This window comes from Salvelinus alpinus, chromosome 2 (genome assembly GCF_045679555.1).
Source record: "Salvelinus alpinus chromosome 2, SLU_Salpinus.1, whole genome shotgun sequence".
Taxonomy (NCBI): Eukaryota; Metazoa; Chordata; class Actinopteri; order Salmoniformes; family Salmonidae; genus Salvelinus; species Salvelinus alpinus.
In genome coordinates, this window is record NC_092087.1 from 44083455 (window position 1) to 44109808 (window position 26354).

A 26354-nucleotide genomic window follows, 5' to 3' on the forward strand; every position below is an offset into this window, starting at 1 on the left:
AAGCACCTGCTTTTAATACACTTTATATCCCTCATTCACTCAAGTGTTTCCATTATTTTGGCAATTACCTGTATGTCGTTCGAAAGCTAAAGCCTTCTCTTAAAGAAATCTTAGAATTACACATTTGCTTAATAATTAACTACTTACTTCTCAGAAGTAATTGCTTAAAATGCCTCCCAAAGCTAATTCCTGTGGCTCTCTCTTTTCCCAATACTGTCTTGACTACCTACGACTGTATCTCAGATTCTGCTGATGCGCTCACCCAGTACATGTCAAAGCACTTTACCAAACATGTAGACTTAGGAAAAACACAGGATAAAGAGAGAGAGGGGGATGGGGATGGGGAGGGAAAAAAGCTAACAGTTCGTGGTGAATTTGGCTCAGACAGCAAGATTCTCTTTGAATCTGAGAGTGTGTCGGAGAAGAGAGGAGAAGCGAGGATAGAAAACTCTGTCAGAGCGATTGTTCTTCCATGTAGAAAGGTGGCACAAAGACGCGTGAGCGGACCTTCCAGCGGGAGGGGTGTGAGAGAAAGGGAGAGAAAAGACAGAGTAAATAAATAAAAAGGTAAAAAGATTATTGATGGTAAGGAAGCTAGCTAAAAAGAATATAGTAGAGTAAATAATGTTACAGCACTAATAAACAACAATTGTTATCCCCAAAAAGTATTGAAATATTTATGCAATTTGCAGACATATAAAACACAAGCTTGCAGACTCTCCATCTCTCCATCTACCTCTCTCTCTCTCTCTCTCTCTCTCTCTCTCTCTCTCTCTCTCTCTCTCTCTCTCTCTCTCTCTCTCTCTCTCTCTCTCTCTCTCTCTCTCTCTCTCTCTCTCTCTCTCTCTCTCTCTCTCTCTCTCTCTCTCTCTCTCTCTCTCTCTCTCTCTCTCCATCTCTCTCTCTCTCTCTCTCTCTCTCTCTTTCAATACAATTCAATTTAAGGGCTTTATTGGCATGGGAAACATATGTTTACATTGCCAAAGCAAGTGAAATAGATAATAAACAAAAGTGAAATAAACTACAAAAAATGAACAGGAAACATTACAGTTCCAAAAGAGTTAAAACATCAAATGTCATATTATGTATATAAACAGTGTTGTAATGATGTTCTCTCTCTCTCTCTCTCTCTCTCTCTCTCTCTCTCTCTCTCTCTCTCTCTCTCTCTCTCTCTCTCTCTCTCTCTCTCTCTCTCTCTCTCTCTCTCTCTCTCTCTCTCTCTCCATCTACCTTTCTCTCTCTCTCTCTCTCTCTCTCTCTCTCTCTCTCTCCATCTACCTTTCTCTCTCTCTCTTTCAATACAATTCAATTTAAGGGCTTTATTGGCATGGGAAACATATGTTTACATTGCCAAAGCAAGTGAAATAGATAATAAACAAAAGTGAAATAAACTACAAAAAATGAACAGGAAACATTACAGTTCCAAAAGAGTTAAAACATCAAATGTCATATTATGTATATAAACAGTGTTGTAATGATGTTCTCTCTCTCTCTCTCTCTCTCTCTCTCTCTCTCTCTCTCTCTCTCTCTCTCTCTCTCTCTTCAATTCAATTCAATGGGTTTTATTGGCATGGGAAACATATGTTAACATTGCCAAAGCAAGTGAAGTAGATAATATACAATGGCTCCTCCTTTAAAAGTTGCATCATACTCCTTGCGGGCTGCTGCAGCATTCTGTGGCACGTTATCTATTTGTCAGCCATTTTTTCTGTTAAACAATTTAAAGAAAATGCTACCAAATACCAATTGAGTGTATGTAAACTTCTGACCCACTGGGAATGTGATGAAAGAAATGAAAGCTGAAATAAATAATTCTCTCTACTATTATTCTGACATTTCACATTCTTAAAATAAAGTGGTGATCCTAACTGACCTAAGACAGGGAATTTTTACTAGGATTAAACGTCAGGAATTGTAAAAAACTGAGTTGAAATGTATTCGGTTAAGGTGTATGTAAACTTCTGACTTCAACTGTATATACGTATATATATATATATATTTTTTTATAACATTAACCGTGTGTAGGTAGATACATGTGTAGGTAGATGTGGAAAGATAGATACAAATGGTTTGGGGGGTTCACACCGAGCTCAAGTTTGGGGGGGGGTGGTTCACACCTAGCTTGGCAATTTTACAATTCTTTACTAAAGGTTGAATAGTTTATTGTTCAGCTAATAGCCCATCCTGCTACGCTTGTGAAACACTAATAATAATACTTTCCCCCCTTTCCACATGTTAAAGATTCCAATTGATAAAGTGTTTTAAGCCACAATCGACCCCAACCCCTATTAATACATTTGGGCACGGTCGATAGCGTGCTGGACTTCGGGCTAGAATGTAGAGGGTTCGAAACCTGCTCCCTGCTTGTTTCATTACATTATTATGCCTGTCTCAGAGCAAATAGCCTGGATTGTTACTCCCATCTGGTTCCTCGCTCTCTTCCACGCGTCATTCAGAACGCTTGTGGGCGTGCTGGCAGGATGGTCTGTTTTTTATTCTCTATATATGAATTACAAATCAGCCTTTTCTTAAATCATGTTTCTAGTCTATTGCATAGTTACAATGTGTATTCATTAATGTCCCAGGAGTAGGAGTGGTAAACACGTGTATAATTGTAATACATACATGCAGACACAGCATCATTCAAATAATGTAGTTTGATACACCTGGTATTGGATATGACTGAAAAAAAAACTTGCTAAATAGCGGTTTTCGTAAATTAACTTTATGACAAAAGAATATGCACAGTCGTTTGTCTCTACATTAACTAACATATTCCTCTCAACTGTAAATGTTTTGCTTGACTCATTATGACGTTATAATTCCTTAAATTAGCTTCCACCATAATGTTTTGTCAGCCATCTTTGCTGAAGAAAGTCACCAGGGTCGGGTGTCTCGCGTCAAATTCGTCATTGGAACCACTTGACATGATTGGTCATATAAAAACCTTCGAACCCAAATGCATAATGAGTGCTCTAACTCCCCCTTGTGGTGGTCTGGAGCAATGAAGCCGTGACGCTGGGTACCGCTAAGTCCCGCGGTGTAAGCTCGCAACTTATAAAGGAGGAAACACTGTACAAAAGTGAAATAAACAATACAAATTAATAGTAAACATTCCACTCACAGAAGTTCCAAAAGAATAAAGACATTACAAATGTGGTATTACGTATATATACAGTGTTGTAATGATGTACAAATGGTTAAAGTACACAAGGGAAAATAAATAAACATAAATATGGGTTGTATTTACAATGGTGTTTGTTGTTCACTGGTTCTCTCTCTCTCTCTCTCTCTCTCTCTCTCTCTCTCTCTCTCTCTCTCTCTCTCTCTCTCTCTCTCTCTCTCTCTCTCTCTCTCTCTCTCTCTCTCTCTCTCTCTCTCTCTCTCTCTCTCTCACACACACACACACACTGCTCGCAGCAGTGGAATACAGTATCAGGGCATAGTATACCAAAGGCTCATTGAACGCAGTCTGGCAGTCTGCAGAAGCACACACAGAACCGCCAGCCAGGTTATAGGAAAGGACAGAACGTTCTGGGTGTTACAGCAGAGTGAAGAAAGACACTCTCCACAGCGCCATAGAGTCCATAAACAGTGATGGATGGCCCATCATAATTTACCTCTTTGGTGACTTTTCAACAGCGTCACACCCCAGGAATCACATGCAAGAGGTGAGCAAGCAGACAGTACAGACAGAGAAAAAGGCAGAGCACAATAGAAAGGCAATGCGGAGAAAATGAGGCCCAAGTGAGAAAGGAAAAGACAGAGATATATGTAGAAAGAGATAAAGAAAGAGAGATGAGAGGTGAGGAAATGTCTTTGACATCAGCCTGACTAAACATCCCCACACATATAAGCAAGTGAACACGCAGGCACACACACACACACACACACACACACACACACACACACACACACACACACACACACACACACACACACACACACACACACACACACACACACACACACACACACACACACACACACACACACACACACACACACACACACACACACACACACACACAAACACAAAATGCTCAATTGGACACTCTGCCCCCCTCCTGTCCTTGCTTCCCTCGATGACTCCATCCCACACACACTGTATCTAGAGCATGAAAAATCCACTGTCTCCTCTACTCACCTCTCCTCCCCTGCCAACGCAGAGAGAGATAGAGGAAGAGACAGAGAAAGAGAGAGAGAGAGACAGTGGGGTCCAGATGCAGCAGGAAGGAAAGAGAACAAGGATGACACAGCGATAGTGTGTGACAAAGAGAAGGAGAGCAAAAGGGATATTGTAGCGAGAGAGACAGAAAAAGAGCGAGGGGGAGCAAGAGAGAGGGCGGAATGAATCGCTTTCTCTAAGGCAACAAAAAGAGTCTGAAAAAAAAGCAATTGCCACATGTACAGTATGACACAGAAGAGCCAAAGAGAGAGAGAAGGAAGTAAGTGCACCTAGAGAAAGTACAACATTTACTTTCTCTTTTCACCAGGGAGAGGGCAAAGTAAACTACATATGACAGTTTACTTTCACCCATGGGAGATGTGAAATTGGGACACTCAAGAGATGGCAAAATGAGAGCCTGAGTTACCTTGTTATTCCCATGACATAATAGGTCTTGAGAGTATCACAGCAACACATTGTGAGATCAGTAGTATAGCAATCGCAGTGTACCAAGTTAAAGATATTCATCGAATGATCAGTTGTGTTTTGGTTAAACAACAACAACGTGTAATGGAATGACCAGTTCTGTCTGTTGTTAGGTAGGCAAGTCAGAGGACCCCTGACTTAAGGATAACTGGGAGGCTGGTAAGGCAGCACCAAGCAGCATCGCTGCCTACATCCTGCAGATGTGAGACAAGCTGGACAGTCTGAAGGACAAAAGATAGTTTGTGTGTATGCATTGATATGTAGGCTACGTGTGCCTTTTTAAAAATGTATGTAGTTCTGTCCTTGAGCTGTTCTTTTCTATTGATGTTCGGTATTATGTCATGTTTCATGTTTAGTGTGGACCCCAGGAAGAGAAGCTGCTGCTTTTGCAACAGCTAATGGGGATCCCAATAAAATACCAAAAAGTAGAAGGTTTGGTATGAGGATGGTCCATGGTGGGCAAATGACCCATCACTGCATTAGCAGTGCAGTAGATGATAACTGAGGGCTGTCAATTAATCCCACGTTAATGTATATTGATTAAAACACGCCCACGTTCCTCCTGAAGAAACAGGAAACCGTTCTACTTTGGAATAGTGATTATAACCTACTTTGAAATGTATGAATTGAAAAATACCATGTGTCATATTGTGCTAGCAGCTGAATATTACATACAGTACATATAAAAACAACATTATTAGATAAAAAAAGGTCTGCTTGCCTGCATACAGTAGAGAGAGAGAGAGAGAGATAGAGCAAGAGAGAGAAAGAGAGTCTGGACAGCCCCTATTGATCGCCACCCGGCACACATCACCGCAACTTTCACAAATTGCTATTGAGAAGTGACCTGTAATGCAATTACTGCCCAATCCGGGGCCTAGGCCACCATCAATTATTAAAAGCTGCCGAGCCACGGCCTGGCTGATACTGTTCCGCCTCCGCTCCGCTCCCTGTGTTGTCATTATCACGTCTGTCCACGGCTGCCCAGCTGTTGCGCCACGTACCACACAGGCCCCGGAAATAAGCTTTAGGACCAACGCTTCCCCTGGATAAAACTAAGTATTACGGCTATGGGCTGTATGCATACATATCCTTGACCCAGGTGGTTGCTACTCATTGGTGATGGTGGATGGGGTGAGTTTCTCCCCTTAACAAGGTTATGTAAGCTCTTTTGGACCTAGTGGAAAACGTTTTTATGAATGCAATACGTTACTATTCAAATTCAAGTCCTGTCAAGTGAGAAGATGAGGGCAGGAAGCTTAAACGCAGGTTGATATTTATTGAGTCTTGTCCTGGAGGCAGAACTGAGCGATTTCTCCTTAGATAGGCCAGCTGCAAAGTCAAAATTGGCTATATTGTAAAAATGTATGAAAACAAAAATGAGCTTTTTTTGTCTTAATTTAAGGTTAGGGTTAGGCATTAGGGTTAGCAGTGTGGTTAGGGTTAAGGTTATGGTTCAGTTTAAAATGAGATTTTAAGACTTTGTGACTGTGCTTGCTAGTGACCACTCTGCAGAACTGCCTCCAGAACACGATACATGATGAAAACCGCTAACGCACAGCTTCAACAGTTGAGACATGGGCTCCGTCACCAAATGGCACCCTATTCCGCATAAAGTGCACTACTTTTGACGAGAGCCCTATGCACTTCATAGGGAATAAATAGATGGGACTCTGGTCACAAGTAGTGCACTATATAGGGAATAGGGCGCCATTTAGGATGGAACCATGGCTCAGACGTGCACTCCCCCTTAGTTCCCCTTCTCTCCTCACAGCCACACTCATAAAACCCCTACCTCACCCAGAGAGCCAGGCAGTTATTGACCAATGAGGCGGCTTATTGAGAAAAGCTGCCATGAAAGTGGGTCATGTAGCCAATCAATGCCATGGATTTCTGGACCCAGTCATTATCTCTCCTCGAGAAAAAAAGAAACAGACACAAATCAGTGGTATGGAGACACCTCGCCTACACCCTCTCTCTCTCCCAGGAAGGGAAAGAGTGAGGGAGGGAAGGAAGGCAGGGAGGGAGGGAGGAAAAGAGGGATGGTAGAACAGTGCTGTGCTGTGTGTGTATTTGAACACGCTCTAAAATGACTCATTGATTCACGAGCGTCTATGTTTTCTCATCTGACTTTGCGCTATTACAGTGTGAGTCGGTCGGCACTGGATTTCTGTGTGTGTATGTTACGCTGCTTATTCAGTGTGGAGGAGAATGTGTTTGTAAGAGTGTGCAGATGTGATGGTGGGTGTGAGAGTGACAGAAAGAAATGCATATGTATGAAGTGTGTTTATGTGGGGATGTATGAGAAAGATCTATGTCTATTTGTCTTTCACTGTAATTTGATTTGATTATTCCCCTTTTGGACTAGTCCTCCAAGTCCTTAAACATGAAAATACAATTTATAATACTGTGTGTGTGTGTCTGTGTGTGTGTGTGTGTGTGTGTGTGTGTGTGTGTGTGTGTGTGTGTGTGTGTGTGTGTGTGTGTGTGTGTGTGTGTGTGTGTGTGTGTGTGTGTGTGTGTGTGTGTGTGTGTGTGTGTGTGTGTGTAGGCTGTGTGTCTGTATGTGTGTTTAATGCTCACGACTTTACACAAGTGTAATAGTACGTCTTGTGTGAGAATGTGTGTTTGTGTTATGAGTTTGAGCGAGTATTTGCGCGTAGGTGTGTACACAGACTGTGCCGGCTAGTCGTGCCCCCTCTCCTCCTTCTCCCTCACCCCCTGCTAGGGAGGCCTTGTGCCAAAATCAATAGATGCTTTCTGATGCATCATGCTGTTGTATGAGTCTGAAACATGAGAGGATCATAAATATGGCATCCAAAGGCACACATTTGAGACAGGTCCCATTTTATACCTGTCTTAAACCTCCCCGGTGAATCATTTTATAGACGCACACTTTGAATAAACTAATGCAACATTTGTTATGTTTAGTTTTTGTCTGGCATTGTTTTGACCTCTGGTTAAGTTCTTCTCTGTAAAATGAATTTGAATGGATTTCTGTTAAAGATAACAATAATGGAAGAGCAACCTAATAATGTGCCAGCACCTGTGAAATCCTGAAGTAGTACACTATCTATACAAAAGTATGTGGACACACCTTCCATGAGTGGATTCGGCTATTTCAGCCACAAGTGTTGCTGACTGGTGTATAAAATCACACAGCCATGCAATCTCCATAGACAAACATTGGCAGTAGAATGGCCTTATTGAAGAGCTCAGTGACTTTCAACGTGGCACCGTCATAGGATGCTCCCGAGTGCTCCCGAGTGGCGCAGCAGTCTAAGGGACTGCATCTCAGGGCTAGAGGTGTCAATACAGACACTCTGGTTTCGATTCAAGGCTGTATCACAACCGGCCGTGATTGGGAGTCCCATAGGGCGTCACACAATTGGCCCAGCGTCGTCCAAGTTTGGCCGGTGTAGGCCGTCATTGTAAATACGAATTTGTTCTTAACCGACTTACCTAGTTAAATAAAGGTTAAAAAAATATTATAATAATAATAATACATTCATTCCAATAAGTCAGTTCCTCAAATGTCTGCCCTGCTAGAGCTGCCCCAGTCAACTGTAGTTCTGTTATTGTGAAGTGGAAACGTCTAGGAGCAACAACGGCTCAGCCGCCAAGTGGTAGGCCACACAAGCTCACAGAACGGGACCGCCGAGTGCTGAAGAGCGTAGAGCGTAAAAATTGAGCGTAAAAATTGAGCGTAAAAATCGTCTGTCCTCGGTTGCAACACTCACTCCCGAGTTCCAAACTGCCTCTGGAAGCAACGTCAGCACAAGAACTGTTCGTTCAGCTTCATGAAATGGGTTTCCATGGCCGAGCAGCCGCACAAAAGCCTAAGATGACCATACTCAATGACAAGCGTCGGCTGGAGTGGTGTAAAGCTTGCCGCCATTGGACTCTGGGGCAGTGGAAAAACATTCTCTGGAGTGACGAATCACGCTTCACCATCTGGAAGTCTGACGGAAGAATCTGGGTTGCCAGGAGAACGCTACCTGCCTCAATGCATAGTTCCAACTGTAAAGTTTGGTGGAGGAGGAATAATGGTAATAATAACACTTTTGATATGAATTGGACCGCCGACTGCGAGCCAGGTCTAATCGTCCAACATCAGTGCCTGGCTTCACTAATGCTCTTGTGGCTGAATGGAAGCAAGTACCCTCAGCAATGTTCCAACATCTAGTTGAAAGTCTTCCCAGAAGAGTGGAGGCTGTTGTTGCAGCAAAGGGGGGACCAAACTCCATATTAATGACAATGATTTTGGAATGAGATGTTCGACAAGCAGGTGTCCACATACCTTTGGTCATGTAGTGTACACAAGTACACTGTCTACTCTAATCAATGTCAATCACGTGTGAATATGAAACATAAAAACAAACAATTATCATATTCTACTAAAATAAAAATGAGTAGTTTACTGTATACCATAGTTGATTCCACACAAAGGCCTGGTCCATTTGTACATTGTCCAAAAATTCCAGCCATGAGATTCTGAATGTTGCTAGATAACCAGCAAACAATTTTTAAATGCTTTGGAGAACATGTCAACACGCTAGTGAAGTCGAAAATAATTACTATCACTTTAAGATATCCCAGTAGGTCAGGGATACATCCAATCTGGAGCTCAAGCTCAGTTACACTTCTGATTTTCATGTTTACTTGATAGTTAAGTGCACTCACCGGGTCCCCCGGCTCTAATTCAGTCCCCAACTTAAGGCCAAGAAGGAACATCAGCAGTGGAATTGGGCTCAAGCTCGCGATTTAAGTATCCCTGCAATAGGTATATCAATAAGTCATTTCAAGGTGCTTGTATCATGTCAATTCCTAGTGCCTTTAGGAGCACCTTCAGGTTATTTTCACGATGGAATCCAAATCCTCTCAGTTTAGGCGTCACCTGGGCATCGGCTGAGCTAGGCACAACACTGCTTCTCAAAACTTTCCAACACGAGGGAACAACTTTGAGAAGAAAGATGCCAAGTGAAGTGAAAATGGTGGTGGTGGGGGGGGGGGGGGGGGGCGATAGTTGGTTGAAAAGAGAAGAGAAGAAGCAAAGTGCGGATAAAACGTCCTACTGCCTTTCTCATCTCTCCGCCAAGTCCCTGTTCTTTCCCTAATTAACTCATTTGTTGTGTTTCTCTGTCTTCACCTCTGTAAGGCTTCAAAGACCGCGTCTCCCAGACTCCTCTGCTTCTTTAAGGTTGGCTGCTCATACCAGAACTGTCCTAGAGAATTATACTTGTTTACTTAGCATTCACAATGAGTCGACAAACCTAAGCAATCACCGGCGGCCCGATCTGGGATTGGCTAATTAGCATTTCTTATTAAACGACGGTGATGGGTAGTGACTTCAATTAAATTCATTTGCTGTGGGTTCCTCAAGATTACCACGATGACGCCACTGCTGCTGCCACTGCCGCCGCCACTGCCGCCTCCTCGCAACATTTACAAAAGCTACGGGGACTGATCTAGTCACTATAAAGCTTACAAAAAGTATGGATCGCTACATTAAAAAAGGGCCCTTTACTGATAACATAGATGTCATACCGCATACTGTACATACAACAACACTCAATAAGACAAAATCTTCTGTGTAAACGGAAAATCACATTTTTGTTTTGGCCAAATATTAAATGTATCTTATTTTTTGGTGTGTGACTGCGCCATTCCTGCTCGGGGGGATGAAAACAGAGAAAGAGAGAAGGATCCACAGCGGCGGAGGCAGCGCACGACTCCTCTCTTCCGCACTGCACATCTATGATGTCATAATCACTCACATCAAAGGCTTTCTGCTCAACATGGCGACTGTCAACCTCCCTGGAGGCGTCATTAAAAAACGAACAGACCCAACCAAGCGAGCCCTGACAGAGACGCATCAAAACTCAACACACACACGTACACACACAGACACACACATATGGCACAGATACACAATGTTAAAGCCCCGCAACATAGTGCTGGGTTAAAAAATAAAATACTATATTAAGGTATACATTGGATCCAGATAGTGTAGGAGGTGTTGCTTGCAATCATATTGTACATAAAGTATGGTATACAGGTAACTGCCAAAATAAAGGAAACACCAACTTAAAGCATCTTAATAGGGCGTTGGGCCACCACGAGCCATAGATGTCATTTGCTGTGAGTTCCTCAAGATTACCACGGTGACGCCACCAGAGCCACCAGAACAGCTTCAATGCGCCTTGGCATAGATTCTACAAGTGTCTGGAACTCTATTAGAGCGATGTAATACCATTCTTCCACGAGAAATTCAACAATTTGGTGTTTTGTCCATGGTGGTGAAAAACGCTGTCTCAGGCGCCGCTCCAGAATCTCCCATAAGTGTTCAATTGGGTTGCAATCTGGTGACTGATACACACACACACACACACACACACACACACACACACACACACACACACACACACACACACACACACACACACACACACACACACACACACACACACACACACACACACACACACACACACACACACCCTTTAAACCCCCCTATGCTCCTTTGAGACCACTGTTTCAAAGTCACTGAGGTCTCTTTTTCTAGCCATGGTAGCCAAAATAATGGGCAACTGGGCATTTTTATACATGACCCTAAGCATGATGGGATGTTTAATTAACTCAGGAACCGAACCTGCTTTAAATATACTTTGTATTCCTCATTTACTCAAGTGTTTCCTTTCTTTTGTATGTGCGAACATAATGTTGTTAGACACGTTAGATATACCGTATGTATATTTACAGTATATTGTTGGCCCTACCACAGAACACACACATCCACACACACACTGCAACTATAAATAGGCCTGCTCTGATGTGATGCTATGTGGTTTCTCCCCGTGGGTTTGTGTGACTGTCAGAGGGAGAATGAAAAGGCGAGGGAGGGGGAGAAAGAGGGAGAGGGACGCATGGAGAAAAAGAGGGAGAACAAACGGGAAAAGAGAGTGGTGTACGTGTGTTGTTGTGTGTACAGTATGTCAACAGTAAAGACATTGTGTGGCACCTTCGAATACAAACACATTTGTGTGGCAAGGTGTATGCGTTGTGTGTGTGTGCCTAGCTGTGTGTGATCTTTATATGTGTCGGAATCTGTTTAACATTTATTTGTCTGGGTGCATGTCAAGGTGCTTGAGGGGCCATAAAGTACAAACAGTATGACAGTGTGGTGGTAAACTTACCCCTGGCAGGGTCTTCTGCTCATGAAGAGCATTCTGAGCTTTCAGGGCCGACTCTCTGGCACAGTAGGTAAGGAAGGCACAGCCTGAGAGAGAGAGAGACCGAAAGAGAGAGAGACAGAGAGAGGGGGTAGGGAGAGGGAGAGAAAGGATAATGACGTTAGCATACTGGGGCAGACACTGAGAGACAGCGAAGGAGGAGACCACTCAAACTCGTCAGAGACAAAGATCCAAGAACACAAACTAACACAAACAGAGCAGTCCCTGGGAGAGAGAGAGAGAGAGAGAGAGAGAGAGAGAGAGAGAGAGAGAGAGAGAGAGAGAGAGAGAGAGAGAGAGAGAGAGAGAGAGAGAGAGAGAGAGAGAGAGAGAGAGAGAGAGAGAGAGAGAGAGAGAGAGAGAGAGAGAGAGAGAGAGAGAGAGAGATAGAGATAGAGAGAGAAAGAGAGAGATAGAAAAAGAGAAAGAATGAGAGAGAGAGAGAGATAGAGAGAGAGAACAAGAAAGAATGAGAGAAAGAAAGAGTGAGAGAGGGAGCGAAAGAAAGAGAGAGAGAGAGAGAGAGAGAGAGAGAGAGAGAGAGAGAGAGAGAGAGAGAGAGAGAGAGAGAGAGAGAGAGAATGAGAAAGAATGAGAGAAAGAAAGAGTGAGAGAGGGAGCGAAAGAAAGAGAGAGAGAGAGAGAGAGATAGTAAGCCTGCAGCTAAAGAGTATTATCTCTGAAACGCTACCTACATGGCCTACTGTACACTGAGTATCCCAAACATTAGGAACACAATCCTAATATCGAGTTTACTTTATAAGGTGTCAAAAGTGTTCCACACGGATGCCAGCCCATGTTGACTCCAATGCCTCCCACAGTTGTGTCAAGTGGGCTGGTGGTGGACCATTCTTGATACACACGGGAAACTGTTGAGCGTGACAAACCCACCAGCATTGTAGTTCTTGACACAAAGCGGTGCGCCTGGCACCTACTACCATACCCCCGTTCAAAGGCACTGAAATATTTTGTCTTGCCCATTCTCCCTCTGAATGGCACACACACACAATCTACGTCTCAATTGTCTCAAGGCTTAAAACTCCTTCTTTAACCCGTCTCCTCCCCTTCATCTACACTGTTTGAAGTGGATTTAACAAGTGACATCAATAAGGGATCATAGCTTTCACCTGGTCAGTGTATGTCATGGAAAGGGCAGGTGTTCATGCTGTTTTGTATACTCAGTGTATGTATGCTAAACAGTTTACTATACACTTTCCCTTTCCATGTTATCACTTCTCGTGTGAGATTAATAAACGTGTGCAAGCTAATCTAGCTATACAAGCTACTTTCTCCCAAAACATGTCAAATCTTATGTGTCTCTCTCTCTCTCTCTCTCTCTCTCTCTCTCTCTCTCTCTCTCTCTCTCTCTCTCTCTCTCTCTCTCTCTCTCTCTCTCTCTCTCTCTCTCTCTCTCTCTCTCTCTCTCTCTCTCTCTCTCTCTCTCCCTGCAAGACTGCAGTTATCCAGTCGACCATCAGTGTGCGTCGGTCCTCACTTTGCTGTGACAAGGCAGACATTTCCCTGACAGTCTTTCTTTCTGCTCCATATGTTCCCACAATCCCCTGTTTCCCCAGCACCTGGGCTGACGTGAGGGGGCTGCCAGGGAGATGCCGGAGACTCAGGCAAACTAAGAGAAACCACAGGAACATGTCACTCACAGGCCCCCTTGACAGGAAGCCTATGTAGTGCTGTCATAAGGCTGACATAGTGTTAGCTAAGGAGAATCTTATTTAGAACTGTCCAACGTTTTCCTGTGAATGTGATTATGGAGACCCTCCATGAAGAGGAACATGGAACACAAGAAATCCTGGAACATTGTTCAGAGGACATCTGAAAACGTTATGCAAACATTCCAGGAATGATTCTCATAGACCCCAATAGATATTGTTTGTAGGGCCTGTTTACGCCTCGACATCACATTCTCCCCACAGTCAACCAGTAACATGCGCTGTTAACATGAAAGCATGAAGTGAAAATGAAATGAAACATTTCCTTTAAAAGAAATGAAAGGATGAAAATGTGTTAATGTATGAATAAAAATATGTTAACACAATGTACTGGTGATGCCTATTAGGCCAGTTTTTTGTCTTTTTTGTTTTTCTTTTTAGACTTGGACTTTCTTTCAAAGACTCAAAGACTGAAAGACGTAAGTTCTCCAGTCTTTTATTTCTGGCAAGTTTATGGTTTGTGCCTGTTTATTACAAATTCAAACCCCAGAATGTTTTCGGGCACTGTAAAAACACCAGGTAGACTCCCCTCACAGGACTGTCATAAAGACAGTTCACACTGTCCTAGAGACTGTACATATACACAGTTTTAAAATATAATGAACAAACTAAAAGCTGTGTGCGTGCTGTGAGTAGTATTTTGTAATCAAAAAGACTGTGTAAACATTAAAAACGCCGGTTTAATACAGCAGGCAGTAGTCAACAACAGAACTAAACAACGACACCTAAAGAGTAGATCTAGTATCTTTCTAGCTCTATGCCTCACTTTCTCATTCTTTTGTTCACATTCAACTTGTCAACATCCTTTTTAATGTTAAGTTATATCATTAATATCTGTAGTATCTGACTATTTACATATTGACATGTTATGGGCAGAGAGAGTGGGGGCCAGACGAGCTGCAGCATGTATGAAGAGTAGGGCTAGCTAGTATGCCTGAGGAGCTGGTCTCAGTCGCTGTGTGGGCTTGGCTCTGTGTCTTTAACCCTGGGCTGGCCTGATAGCGGGCCGCTGGAGAGATCTCTCCGCCTGTTGCTGTTTTTAATTAATGCCATGCTCATTAGCCCGAGTGGGAACTCGCTGCTGACAGCCTGCTCCCGCCTACCTACCTCCTCCCTGTCATGTTACGCTACATGCCAGCTGCCTCTCCCAAAGGAGGAACACGTGTGTGCGTGTGTGTGTGTGTGTGTGTGTGTGTGTGTGTGTGTGTGTGTGTGTGTGTGTGTGTGTGTGTGTGTGTGTGTGTGTGTGTGTGTGTGTGTGTGTGTGTGTGTGTGTGTGTGTGTGTGTGTGTGTGTGTGTGTGTGTGTGTGTGTGTGTGTGTGTGTGTGTGCAAGCCTGGGCTTCACACACATCGCTCATACAGAGGTACACAACACACACACACGTTGGTTTTACTATCCAAGCTGGGACCAAAAAATTGATTCCTATTCAAAATCCTATTTTCCCTCACCCTAAACCTAACCCTTAACATAACCCTAACCCCAACCTTAACCCCAAATCACTAACCCTAAAACCAAACCTAACTCCTAACCCTAATCCTATCTCGAAAGCCAAACCCCAATTGTAACCCTAATCCTATCCCTAAACCTAACCCCTAAGCCTAAAATATAATTTTTCCTTTTAGGTACCGCCGAAATGGCCGCACTTGTCAACGTTTCCTTGTTTTACTATCGTTGTGAGGACTTTTGGAACTCAAAAGGACAGTAAAGTTTAAACACACACACACACACACACACACACACACACACACACACACACACACACACACACACACACACACACACACACACACACACACACACACACACACACACACACACACACACACACACACACACACACACACACACACGTGAGTAAGCAACACTCAACAAACAACCCAGTCATAGTCAGGCTCAGCTCGGATCTTGCTGTGTCTGGCTCTATCTAGTATCTGGCTAAAACACACACTGGTAGGAGCAGTGGATAGACATTCATCTTTTGTTGCCTTGCATTGTTTTTCAATGCTACAAATTCAAATCAACAACAGTGCAGAGAAGAGAAAGAAGAAGAAAAGAGGCAGCGAATGAGAGAGAAAGAGAGAGAGAGAGAGAGAGATAAGGGAAAGAGCAAATGAACAGTAGAAAGCGGGGGTGGAGAAGGGAGAAGAAAGCGGTGTAGAGAAAGAGGCTAAGCGAGAGAGAGAGAGAGAGAGAGAGAGAGGGAGTAGAGATAGAGAGGGGGGATAAGATGGAAAAGTAAAGGGAGGTAGAGAGAGGTAGAGAGAGAAAGGTAGTGAGAGAAAGGTAGAGAGAGGTAGAGAGAAAAAGTTAGAGAGAGGTAGAGAGCAAAGATAAGATCACCTTGCTGTGAACACCATCCCCCTGTGTCCTACACTCGCCTCTTATCTCAACCACTGCAGACACCCTAAAGTGACACACATCCACCGACCTAAAGGGACACACACCCACTGAAAGAGAGAAAGAAAGAGGGAAAGACAGAAGGGAGTAAAAGAGAGAGAGAGAGAGAGAGAGAGAGAGAGAGAGAGAGAGAGAGAGAGAGAGAGAGAGAGAGAGAGAGAGAGAGAGAGAGAGAGAGAGAGAGAGAGAGAGAGAGAGAGAGAGAGAGAGAGAGAGAGAGAGAGAAAGAAAGAGGTTAAGACAGAAGGGAGTAAAAGAGAGAGAGAGAAAGGAATCAGGGATTGAAAGAGACAATGTCTAAAAAGTAGGAAAGATAGGTTGGAAAGACACCACTACTTTCTTCATCTACGGAAGGTAGCCTAGTGGTTAGAGCGTTGGGCAAGTAACCGCAAGGTTGCTAGAGCGAATCCCCGTGCTTACAAGGTCAAATTCTGTTGTTCTACCCCTGAACAAGGCAGGTAACCCACTGTTCCTAGGCTGTCATTGTAAATAAGAATTTGTTCTTAACTGACTTGCCTAAATGAATCTTACCAGTGATTTGAGAAGAAGCTGTCGGTGACAGTATGTTTATTGCCAAGTGGCCAAACTATCTTCTCTTCTGTTACAAGAGATTCCAATTGCAAGATGTCTAACTGAAGATTTGCTGGCATCAATTAAGCCAGTGCCTCTCATGAAGTCTACTTTACACTGTCATAATTATGACTTAACAAATGTGAGATCATGAGACTTGGTATTATCATTGCATTGTAATCATGGATGCCAAGAGAAGCCAGGCTTCCCCAAAACAATTACCAAGAAAAAAGGCAAAAACATACAAAATCCTTTATCTTTCATCTCTCTGTGTTTTTGTCATATTCCGTCAATTCACAAGAGGCTGAATGTATCTTACCGGAGAAAGCATCCAAGCGAGCAAACAGCGCCCCTCTGTCTCTGTATGTGTAGGCCATCTATCTGATACTGTCTGGTCATAAAGAGTATGACATTGTTGCTGCCCGTAGCCTTGAATGCAAGGGAAGCCAGTGAGCATTTGGCCTCCCGTGATTAAAAAGTATAAAATAATAGCCAATCAGTGTTGAGCTAAACTGAGTGAGCTGAACTGTGAATGGTCCTGGCGCACCAATAAATAAAGTGTCAAGAAGCCAGTTTGAATTTGGCTTCACACCTATCAGATCTCCTCAAGAGAAATATATCTTTGACAGAAACAACTTGAATTGTTGCATATTGTTGTGTTGTTGTACTCCGGTGGCTAGCTAGCTAGCTAAAACTGTCCCTTTCCTAAATTAACCATGGATGGAGATAGGGATTTGGACTTGTGGTTTTACTTAATTCTCCGTACTGGCCAATGATTATAACGGCGATTCTGATCCAACCATAAATTCATACATTGTGCACCTGGACTGAGAGGATGGAAGTTCAATATGTAGCTAGATGTAGAAGGATCATTTTAACTAGCTAACGTTACCCAAGAAAGGAAGTTAGGCTAGCGAGCAAGCATTTTAGCCAGGTAGCCGAGGACAACAAAAAACTAAAAGCATGTACTGTATGACAGAGTGATAGACAACATGAAAGAGAGGAGAATGGCATTGGCATTTCTCTACAAGTAGGTTGAGTCAACATGTTTTTTCAACTTGCACGAACGCACGCACGCACACACATACACACAAACATCAGAACCATTGACAGCTACATCATATTTATCTTAAATTGATTGGACTAAATTATTTTTGGTATTTTTTAGTTGTCACTCTATTAGAGAAAGCATAGGTGATTTTATTATGTTGAAATGTTGAAGTTGAAATGGTGCTGGAATAGTGGAGGTGTCACGCCCTGATCTGTTTCACCTGTTCCTGTGATTGTCTCCACCCCCTCCAGGTGTCGCTTATTTTCCCCGGTGTATTTATCCCTGTGTTTCCTGTCTCTCTGTGCCAGTTCGTCTTGTATGTTAGTAAAGTCAACCAGCATGTTTTTCCCGTACTCCTTTTGCAATTCTCTTTATGATAGTCTTCCAGGTTTTGACCACTGCCTGACTCTGGACTACTTTCCTGCCTGCCTGATCATCCTGCCTGCCCTGACCTAGATTCTGCCTGCCCTTTGGTACCTTTTGGACTCTGAACTGGTTTTGACCCTTTTGCCTGTCAACGACCATTCTCTTGCCTTACCCTATTGGATTAATAAACATTGTAAGACTCCAAACATCTGCCTCCTGTGTCTGCATCTGGGTCTCGCCTTGTGTCATGATAGGAGGCAGCTCCAGTTTTCTTTGCAACTTGCGGAAACTCTCAGTGGTTCTAAATAAATATTTGTTTAGTAGTCGGAAAATGTCAGAAACATTAACTTGGTTGATCATGCTGTAGGTAACGTAACTGTTTGTTACATGCAACATGTTTTGTGGACTTCACCGGACAGAGGTTGCTCTCCTGTTTTGTGATGAAACAAAGGTGTGGTTGAATTTATTCTGCCACTGTGTCTTCTTATTGTCTCGGCCTTAGGTCTATATATCACGGTGTCAAGGCACATGAACTGACAGGTTATAGAGCAAACAACACAATTATCACAACACATACAGTTGAAGTCGGAAGTTTACATACACTTAGAATGGAGTCATTAAAACTTGTTTTTCAACCACTCCACAAATTTCTTGTTAAGAGACTATAGTTTTGGAAGTCAGTTAGTGCATGACACAAGTAATTTTTCCAACAATTGTTTACACACAGATAATTTCACTTATAATTCACTGTATCACAATTCCAGTGGGTCAGAAGTTTACATACAGTAAGTTGACTGTGCCTTTAGCTTGGAAAATTCCAGAAAATTATGTCATGGCTTTAGAAGCTTCTGATAGGCTAATTGACATAATTTGAGTCAATTGGAGGTGTACCTGTGGATGTATTTCAAGGCCCACCTTCAAACTCAGTGCCTCTTTGCTTAACATCATGGGAAAATCAAAAGAAATCAGCCAAGACCTCAGAAAAACAATTGTAGACCTCCCCAAGTCTGTTTCATCCTTGGGAGCAAATTCCAAACGCCTGAAGGTACCACGTTCATCTGTACAAACAATAGTATGCAAGTATAAACACCATGAGACCACGCAGCCGTCATATCGCTCAGGAAGGAGACCCGTTCTGTCTCCTAGAGATGAACGTACTTTTGTGCGAAAAGTGCAAATCAGTCCCAGAACAACGGCAATGGACCTTGTGAAGATGCTGGAGTAAACAGGTACAAAAGTATCTATATCCACAGTAAAACGAGTCCTATATCGACATAACCTGAAAGGCCGCTCAGCAAGGAAGAAACCACTGCTCCAAAACCGCCATAAAAAAGTCTGACTACGGTTTGCAACTGCACATGGGGACAAAGATCGTACTTTTTGGAGTAATGTCCTTTGGTCTGATGAAACAAAAATAGAACTGTTTGGCTATAATGACCATTGTTATGTTTGGAGGAAAAAGGGGGAGGCTTGCAAGCCGAAGAACACCATCCCAACCGTGAAGCACGGGGGTGGCACCATCATGTTGTGGGGGTGCTTTGCAGCAGGAGGGACTGGTGCAGTTCACAAAATAGATGGCAACATAAGGTAGGAAAATTATGTGGATATATTGAAGCAACATCTCAAGACATCAGTCAGGAAATTAAAGCTTGGTCGCAAATGGGTCTTCCAAATGGACAATGACCCCAAGCATACTTCCAAAGTTGTGGCAAAATGGCTTAAGGACAACAAAGTCAAGGTATTGGAGTGGCCATCACAAAGCCCTGACCTCAATCCCATAGAACATTTCTGGGCAGAACTGAAAAAGTGTGTGTGAGCAAGGAGGCCTACAAACCTGACTCAGTTACACCAGCTCTGTCAGGAAGAATGGCCAAAATTCACCCAACTTATTGTGGGAAGCTTGTGGAAGGCTACCCGAAACATTTGACCCAAGTTGAACAATTTAAAGGCAACGCTACCAAATACTAATTGAGTGTATGTAAACTTATGTGATGAAAGAAATAAAAGCTGAAATAAATCATTCTCTCTACAATTATTCTGACATTTCTCATTCTTAAAATAAAATGGGGATCCTAACTGACCTAAGACAGGGCATTTTTATTCGGATTAAATGTCAGGAGTTGTGAAAAACTGAGTTTAAATGTATTTGGCTAAGATGTATGTAAACTTCTGACTTCAACTGTAGGTTGTAATATGATTTTTTTTTCTGTCTTGTCTTTAGCGATCATTTTACCCACGCACTGCTACTGGCTATTATCATTCATGGCTCTAAAAGAGTCCGTTGCATGAAAGGGCTCTATAGCCTTGTACATTAGCAACTCTGAAAGAAAATCCTCGCCTTTAAAATGTTATTCAGTCAGTCAATAAAAATCTCCAGCTCTCTCACCTCTGTTTTGTTAGCACTTATCTGGACCTGAAAGGTAGGACCAAGTACAGCCTTTTCTCCATACACAAAATATGTTTTCACTTCAGTTTAAAGATTGATTTTAAGAGATGAAAAACGTGACTAGATTACTTTGCAAGGTCTCAGCGCTCTGTGAGCTTTACTAAAGAGGAATTCCAGCCACATTTGTTATAACAAGGTGCTATAAATCCTTTACAACTAGGGATGTGCATCTCTCCTTTCATGAACGAGTTGATACGCATTCAGATACATTACATTGGTTGTCACTTAACTAATAAAGCCTATGGTTTGACATTGCGAAAGCCATTTTACAAGCATCTGAATGCTGAAGGTTCCGTGCAGATGAACGAACCACATAGGCCTATCACTCCCTGGCGCGAGCATCTGTGTCCCCCGCCCTGTGCGCCCTGTTATTATTTGACAGTCATATGCTGTTACATGCATACAAGTTCAATAGGCTACTGAACTGAAGGAGAGGACGCGTCAATGAATTCAAAACAGGTAATAGGTATTTTCGTAATAAAACAAGATTGAATCTGTTTTGTTTTATCTGACCAATGCATGCTTAATTTGGATCGATGCACTAGTATCTTTAACATTGGAACCGGGATCGATGCATATTGGTGAATCGTTACATCCCCGTTTCTAACTCCATTGTAACTCTAGCATGAGACTTAATGGCACATTAATGCACCATAAACTATGCTGTATGCAATAGCAGCACAGTCACTTGTTGGAAGGGTAACAGACCAACCTAATCAAACCATGTCTTGCCATGTCTGACAAACTTTGGAGGGAACTATTCCTTTAACATTGATCAGGAAGCCCTTGGCTCTGTGTGTGAAAAGGCTGTGTCCATATATTCTTCTAAAAGTCCTTACCACCTTTCCTTCAAGACCACTGGCAGGTGAATGGACTGGTTAGGTTTCCACCATATCACGTTCACCTGTCATGTGCGTTCAGATCTGTGCTCATGGAGGGAATGAGATGAGGAAAGGGGGCTATCTTAGAGTATGGGGACACAGAGTCAAGGTCTCCGGAAACATTTCCATGCAGGTTCTACCCCCATATCATTTAAAAATATGTAATTGAATGCAGTAAACCCTTGATTAAATAAGAAGGCACTTTCAAGACCGCAATATGAGTTGGGAGAATAGTACGCAAAAAGAAAATCTTCAATTACTGTGCAGAGACCACGTCAGGGCTTTTTTGTTCCGTAAAATAGGCCTTAAAAATTCAGGAGCTGTTTCATGGACTAATGAATTCTCGTCTTGAGTGTGATATTATTCTAGCCGAGTGAAATAGAACTGAGTGCCAACATATATAAAAGGGACGGTATGCATTCATAATGGTGTGTAATACCCCAGACCTCCTTTACCATACCGATCCCACAGTGCTAACACAAGGTAGAGACAGACAGAGAAAGAGAGAGAATGAAAGTAAACACACACCTGTGCAATCTCTAACTACTTGACATGTATTTGAGTCGCTGAAGAATTAGAAAGTAACATTCCCACCCACATGAAAGAATACTACAGTACTTACTATAGAATTATATAGTAAACTGTAGTATACTGTAGTATATTATAGAATACTATTCTACACACTGTAGTATCCCTCGATCATGTGTAGTACTTACTATAGAATGTTGTAGTATACTGTAGAATACTATAGTGAATACTACAGTATTATCTGCAAAAAAAGCACTGTAGTAAATACTACAGTAATGTCTGCAAAAATACTACATTCCACAAAAACACTACAGTTTTTAAACTATAGTAAATACTACAATACTATTCCATTTGTATACTCCCTGCCCATTCCCCTCCCCATATCACAATTTGTGCCACCCATAAGTGAGAAAAATACATGCCAAGTATAGAACATATATTGTGTTCCCTAAATCAAATCAAATGTTATTGGTCACATACAGATATTAGCAGATGTTATAGAAAAGAGCACAAACTCTGAACTATCCGTTCAGACCCCAGTCCTACCTACCTACAGGTTATTGGAAATGTGCTCTTTTAGTATTTCTCCAGTAAGTTTCCTGAAAGAAAAAGCCTCCACTTCTATGTCAAAGATAATAAAATGAAAACACTATAGTAAATACTACAGTACACTAGAGTCAGCAAAAACACTACTGTAAATACTACAGTATACTACAGTCTGCAAAAACACTAAACTAATTACTATAGTACTACAGTTGTCTTTTACATTTTTTTTCTTTTACATTATTTATACTATAGTTAACTGTAAATACTATAGTAAATACGACAGTATTCTCTGTAGTGTTTTTGTGGACTTTAGTCTGCAAACACACTACAGTGAATACTACAGTAAAGTCTGCAAAAACACTGCAGTGAATACTATAATATTTATACCATAGTAAATATACTATAGTATTTTGTCATGTGAGCACAAATCCATCACAATACACTTACAGGTGCTTGGCGAAAAAACTAAAGCAAACCTAAAAAAACAACATAGCCTCTTACATTTTCTTTATAGTAATAGTGACAACCTTTCAATCCCAAATGGATCTTGGTCGGGACAAAACCTTTAAAGGTATAAAGTATAACAAAAAGGATCATTAAAACAGCACGACACTGTGTGTGCATTGTGGAAGTCAGTGAATGCACCACGTTCCACTGTAAGCCTGTGTCTCAAATCTCACCCTATTCCCTATACAGTGCACTACTTTTGACCAGAGCCCTATGAGACCTGGTCAAAAGTAGTGCCCTCTACAGGGAACAGGGTGCCATTTGGGAGGCAGCCTGAACTCTCGCTAATCGATTGGCAGATGAGGAAAAAGGGCCGGCTTTAATGTGTTGCATGTGAAGGATTTACTGGAGAGCAGAGCCACTGAATCAATGGAGTAGAAAATGCATCATTAGGACAGTGTTGTTGTCATCGTCCACCTCTCTACGCGCTCCCCAGAGAGATGGGGACTGTACACCCACACGCTGCGTGCACACGTTTGAGCACACACACACACACACACACACACACACACACACACACGCAGACGCACACGCACACGCACACGCACACACGCACGCACGCACGCACGCACGCACACACACACACACACACACACACACACACACACACACACACACACACACACACACACACACACACACACACAAACACGCACACGCACACACACACGCACACACACACACACACACACACACACTCCAATACACACATGCACAAGTATAGCAGAAATGAGACACATACCAGCATATACGGTATACACACACACACTTTATTTGTATTATCCTTTAACAATACTAAACAGCAGTTTGCATTTATACGATTCAGACCGATTCCACACTGTCATTATGTTCTGTAAATTCTCTTATTACTATTAATAATGAAGTTGTTCAATTTAACCTGGTCCCTTTGATTGGTCCCTTGTTTACAACAGTTGTGGGTTGTTGCTCCCTAGGTAACAGATTTGGTGCAAATAAATATTTCAGTAACACTTCAACCTAATGTTGTAGTGTAATCCTTTCTATCTCAAAGTCCTTTCACAAAAGAGGAGAAAACCAACCCCCCCCCCCCCCCAAAAAAAAAATTCAAGTCAATTGTCGTGTCAAAATCACCTTGGGGTGGTTGACAAAAACATGAGCAAGGGTCTGTCTCTGAGACACGGGGGTTAGTCTGCCCTCCCATTACAACACTTTCAGCACTAAACACCACCATTAATATTCCTCTCCTTCCCCCTTTCCTGTCCTATTACCCCGCCTCGGCGGAGGGATGGCGGCGGAGAGATGCGGTGTCCTGTCCTATCCCGTCCTCCACAGGGGAGACTAGATGAGAGGACATTTCAAACAGGGACGACTTGGGGGGGGGTGGGGGGGTGGGGGGGGGTGGAGAGGAAACATGAATCATTACAGTTCCTGTTGCGTCCCAGGGAAGGGAAGAAAAGGACGTTCCTCTTGGGCCGATTGATTCCAGAGAGTTAATTGGCTTTATTAGCCAAGACGTTGGGCCCGCGAGGGGCTTCTGTTCTACGCCCAGAGGCCCCCCTCACCCCCCCCCCCTTCCAATCCAATTCCTGCGAAGGAGAAACCCTGCGTAATTGTTTTCCCTCCATCTTCCGTGTCATTGTCAGATGGGTCCTGCGGGATTATTAGCAACCCCAGGTCCCTCAATAATTCATCCTAAACTATTTATACACAGATGGAGAGTCCTCTAAAGTCTCCCCCAGTGAGCTTATCTGCCTTTCAGACAGAGTGACTGGGGGAAGAGGAGAGAAAGAGATTTGGAAAAACAAGAGGGGGAGAAATTTAAAGAGTGAAAGAAAGGGAGACAAGGGGCAGACTGAGCCGGAGAGAGGAATGGGTAGTGGCAGTAAGAGACAGAGGCACAGAGGAGGGAGATGGTGCGTGTGATTCTGTGCGAGAGAGAGGGAGAAAAGTGTGCTCCTGTCTTTGGTAGAGGGAGGCACAATGACCCTGTTTCATGGTGTTTCAGCTTCAAGGTGAAGCCGCTCTTTCTCCCCCGCTTTGCCAAAGTGAACAAAAGCACCATCCGGGGAATAGCAGCCTCCCCACACAACCCTCATTAATGACGTTTAATCTGGCCCTTTTTTCCCCTCCATTTAACGCAATTAAGATGTTTGCAAAGCTAACGTAGAGCGCCAATCGCTAAAGGAAGGGCACATGAAAGATGCACAGGGATTTCCATATTTTCCATAGACTCCATGCAAACACAAGTGGCAATGGATAGGATCATCAAACACACCACTGACTCATTCCACCATTCCTTCATAAACACGTAATCACATGATAACATAAGATATTAGCATATTAGCATTAGCGCATGAAGAGGCTTTTTTATCCTAAATAGGGAGCTGTGCGGTTTGAGAAAAAGGCTGTATAACTTGTTTTTAATTGCCTAGTCGCAGATACCTGGGTTTCCCTCCCGCCCCGCCTCGGTGGGGAGACATTTTGTTGTCGACCAACTAATGAGGCTTTTGGCGAAGGCAGTTGATTTTCAAAGTCCTTTTATCGGCTCTGGAGCTACAGATAATTTTAAATATTTAGCCATTTGGCAGACGCTTTTATCCGGCTCACTTAGAAAGCTGCAACTCCCTCTTGAACAAATTGGGACATTGAAATGCAGATTGGAACAGAGTTTTTACATTTTGCATTGGAGGCAAATGAGGGGGGAATGAACGAACGAAACTCTGGGAAAGGCCTTGTTTGGAAGATCAAAACACTGGTCAGCTCAGATGTCTGATCCTTTGCAATATCGTAGACCATGAATATACAACACGACTTGCCCATAGAGCAGACATCTGGGCTGGTCTTAGGTGCAACAAGTGACTTAAAATGTATGTACTGCGGTATAGATTTTGTTGTTTTTTTACTGGCAAATAAAAGCAATCAATCAATTGCATTTAATACTGTTTAGTACTGTGCAAGGTAATGTTACATCTGACCCTTTCATTTTGATCTGTTTCGCTATTTTAATCGCAAGCAGGTCTCAGTCAGATCAGTGCTCAGTGGCAAACTCTGTCCAGAATGAGGAGGATCTGCTTGGAGAGACCACTGAGTACTGATGGAGGATTCTCACAGTCGGGCCAATCTCAATCTATACCAGCCTCTGCTCTTGCCAGGGAGGATGGGGTCCTCTACTATTACTTAGCCATTGCTGACACACACACACACACACACACACACACACACACACACACACACACACACACACACACACACACACACACACACACACACACACACACACACACACACACACACACACACACACACACACACACACACACACGCACACGCACACGCACACAATTTCTCTCTCTCCTCTCTCTCTTTCTCTCTCCAGTAACCCTATGGAAGCACACCAAATGCTGTGTTTGTGCTGCCAGGTCACCTATGATACAAGTCAGTATTTGAAGTCCATCCATGCCTGAGGA

At 42.9% G+C, this 26354-nt stretch overlaps 1 protein-coding gene across 23 annotated transcripts in view; it reads right to left on the minus strand.

Moving 5' to 3' along the window:
- The window catches only part of LOC139562745 (CUGBP Elav-like family member 4), a 109021-nt gene that overhangs the window by 62054 nt on the left and 20613 nt on the right, over nt 1-26354 (minus strand). For all 23 annotated transcript variants that reach the window (XM_071380901.1, XM_071380927.1, XM_071380890.1 and 20 more), the window contains exon 2: nt 11851-11933. In XM_071380901.1, coding sequence (XP_071237002.1) covers nt 11851-11933 — 83 coding nt within the window. The remainder of the gene's footprint in view (nt 1-11850; nt 11934-26354) is intronic.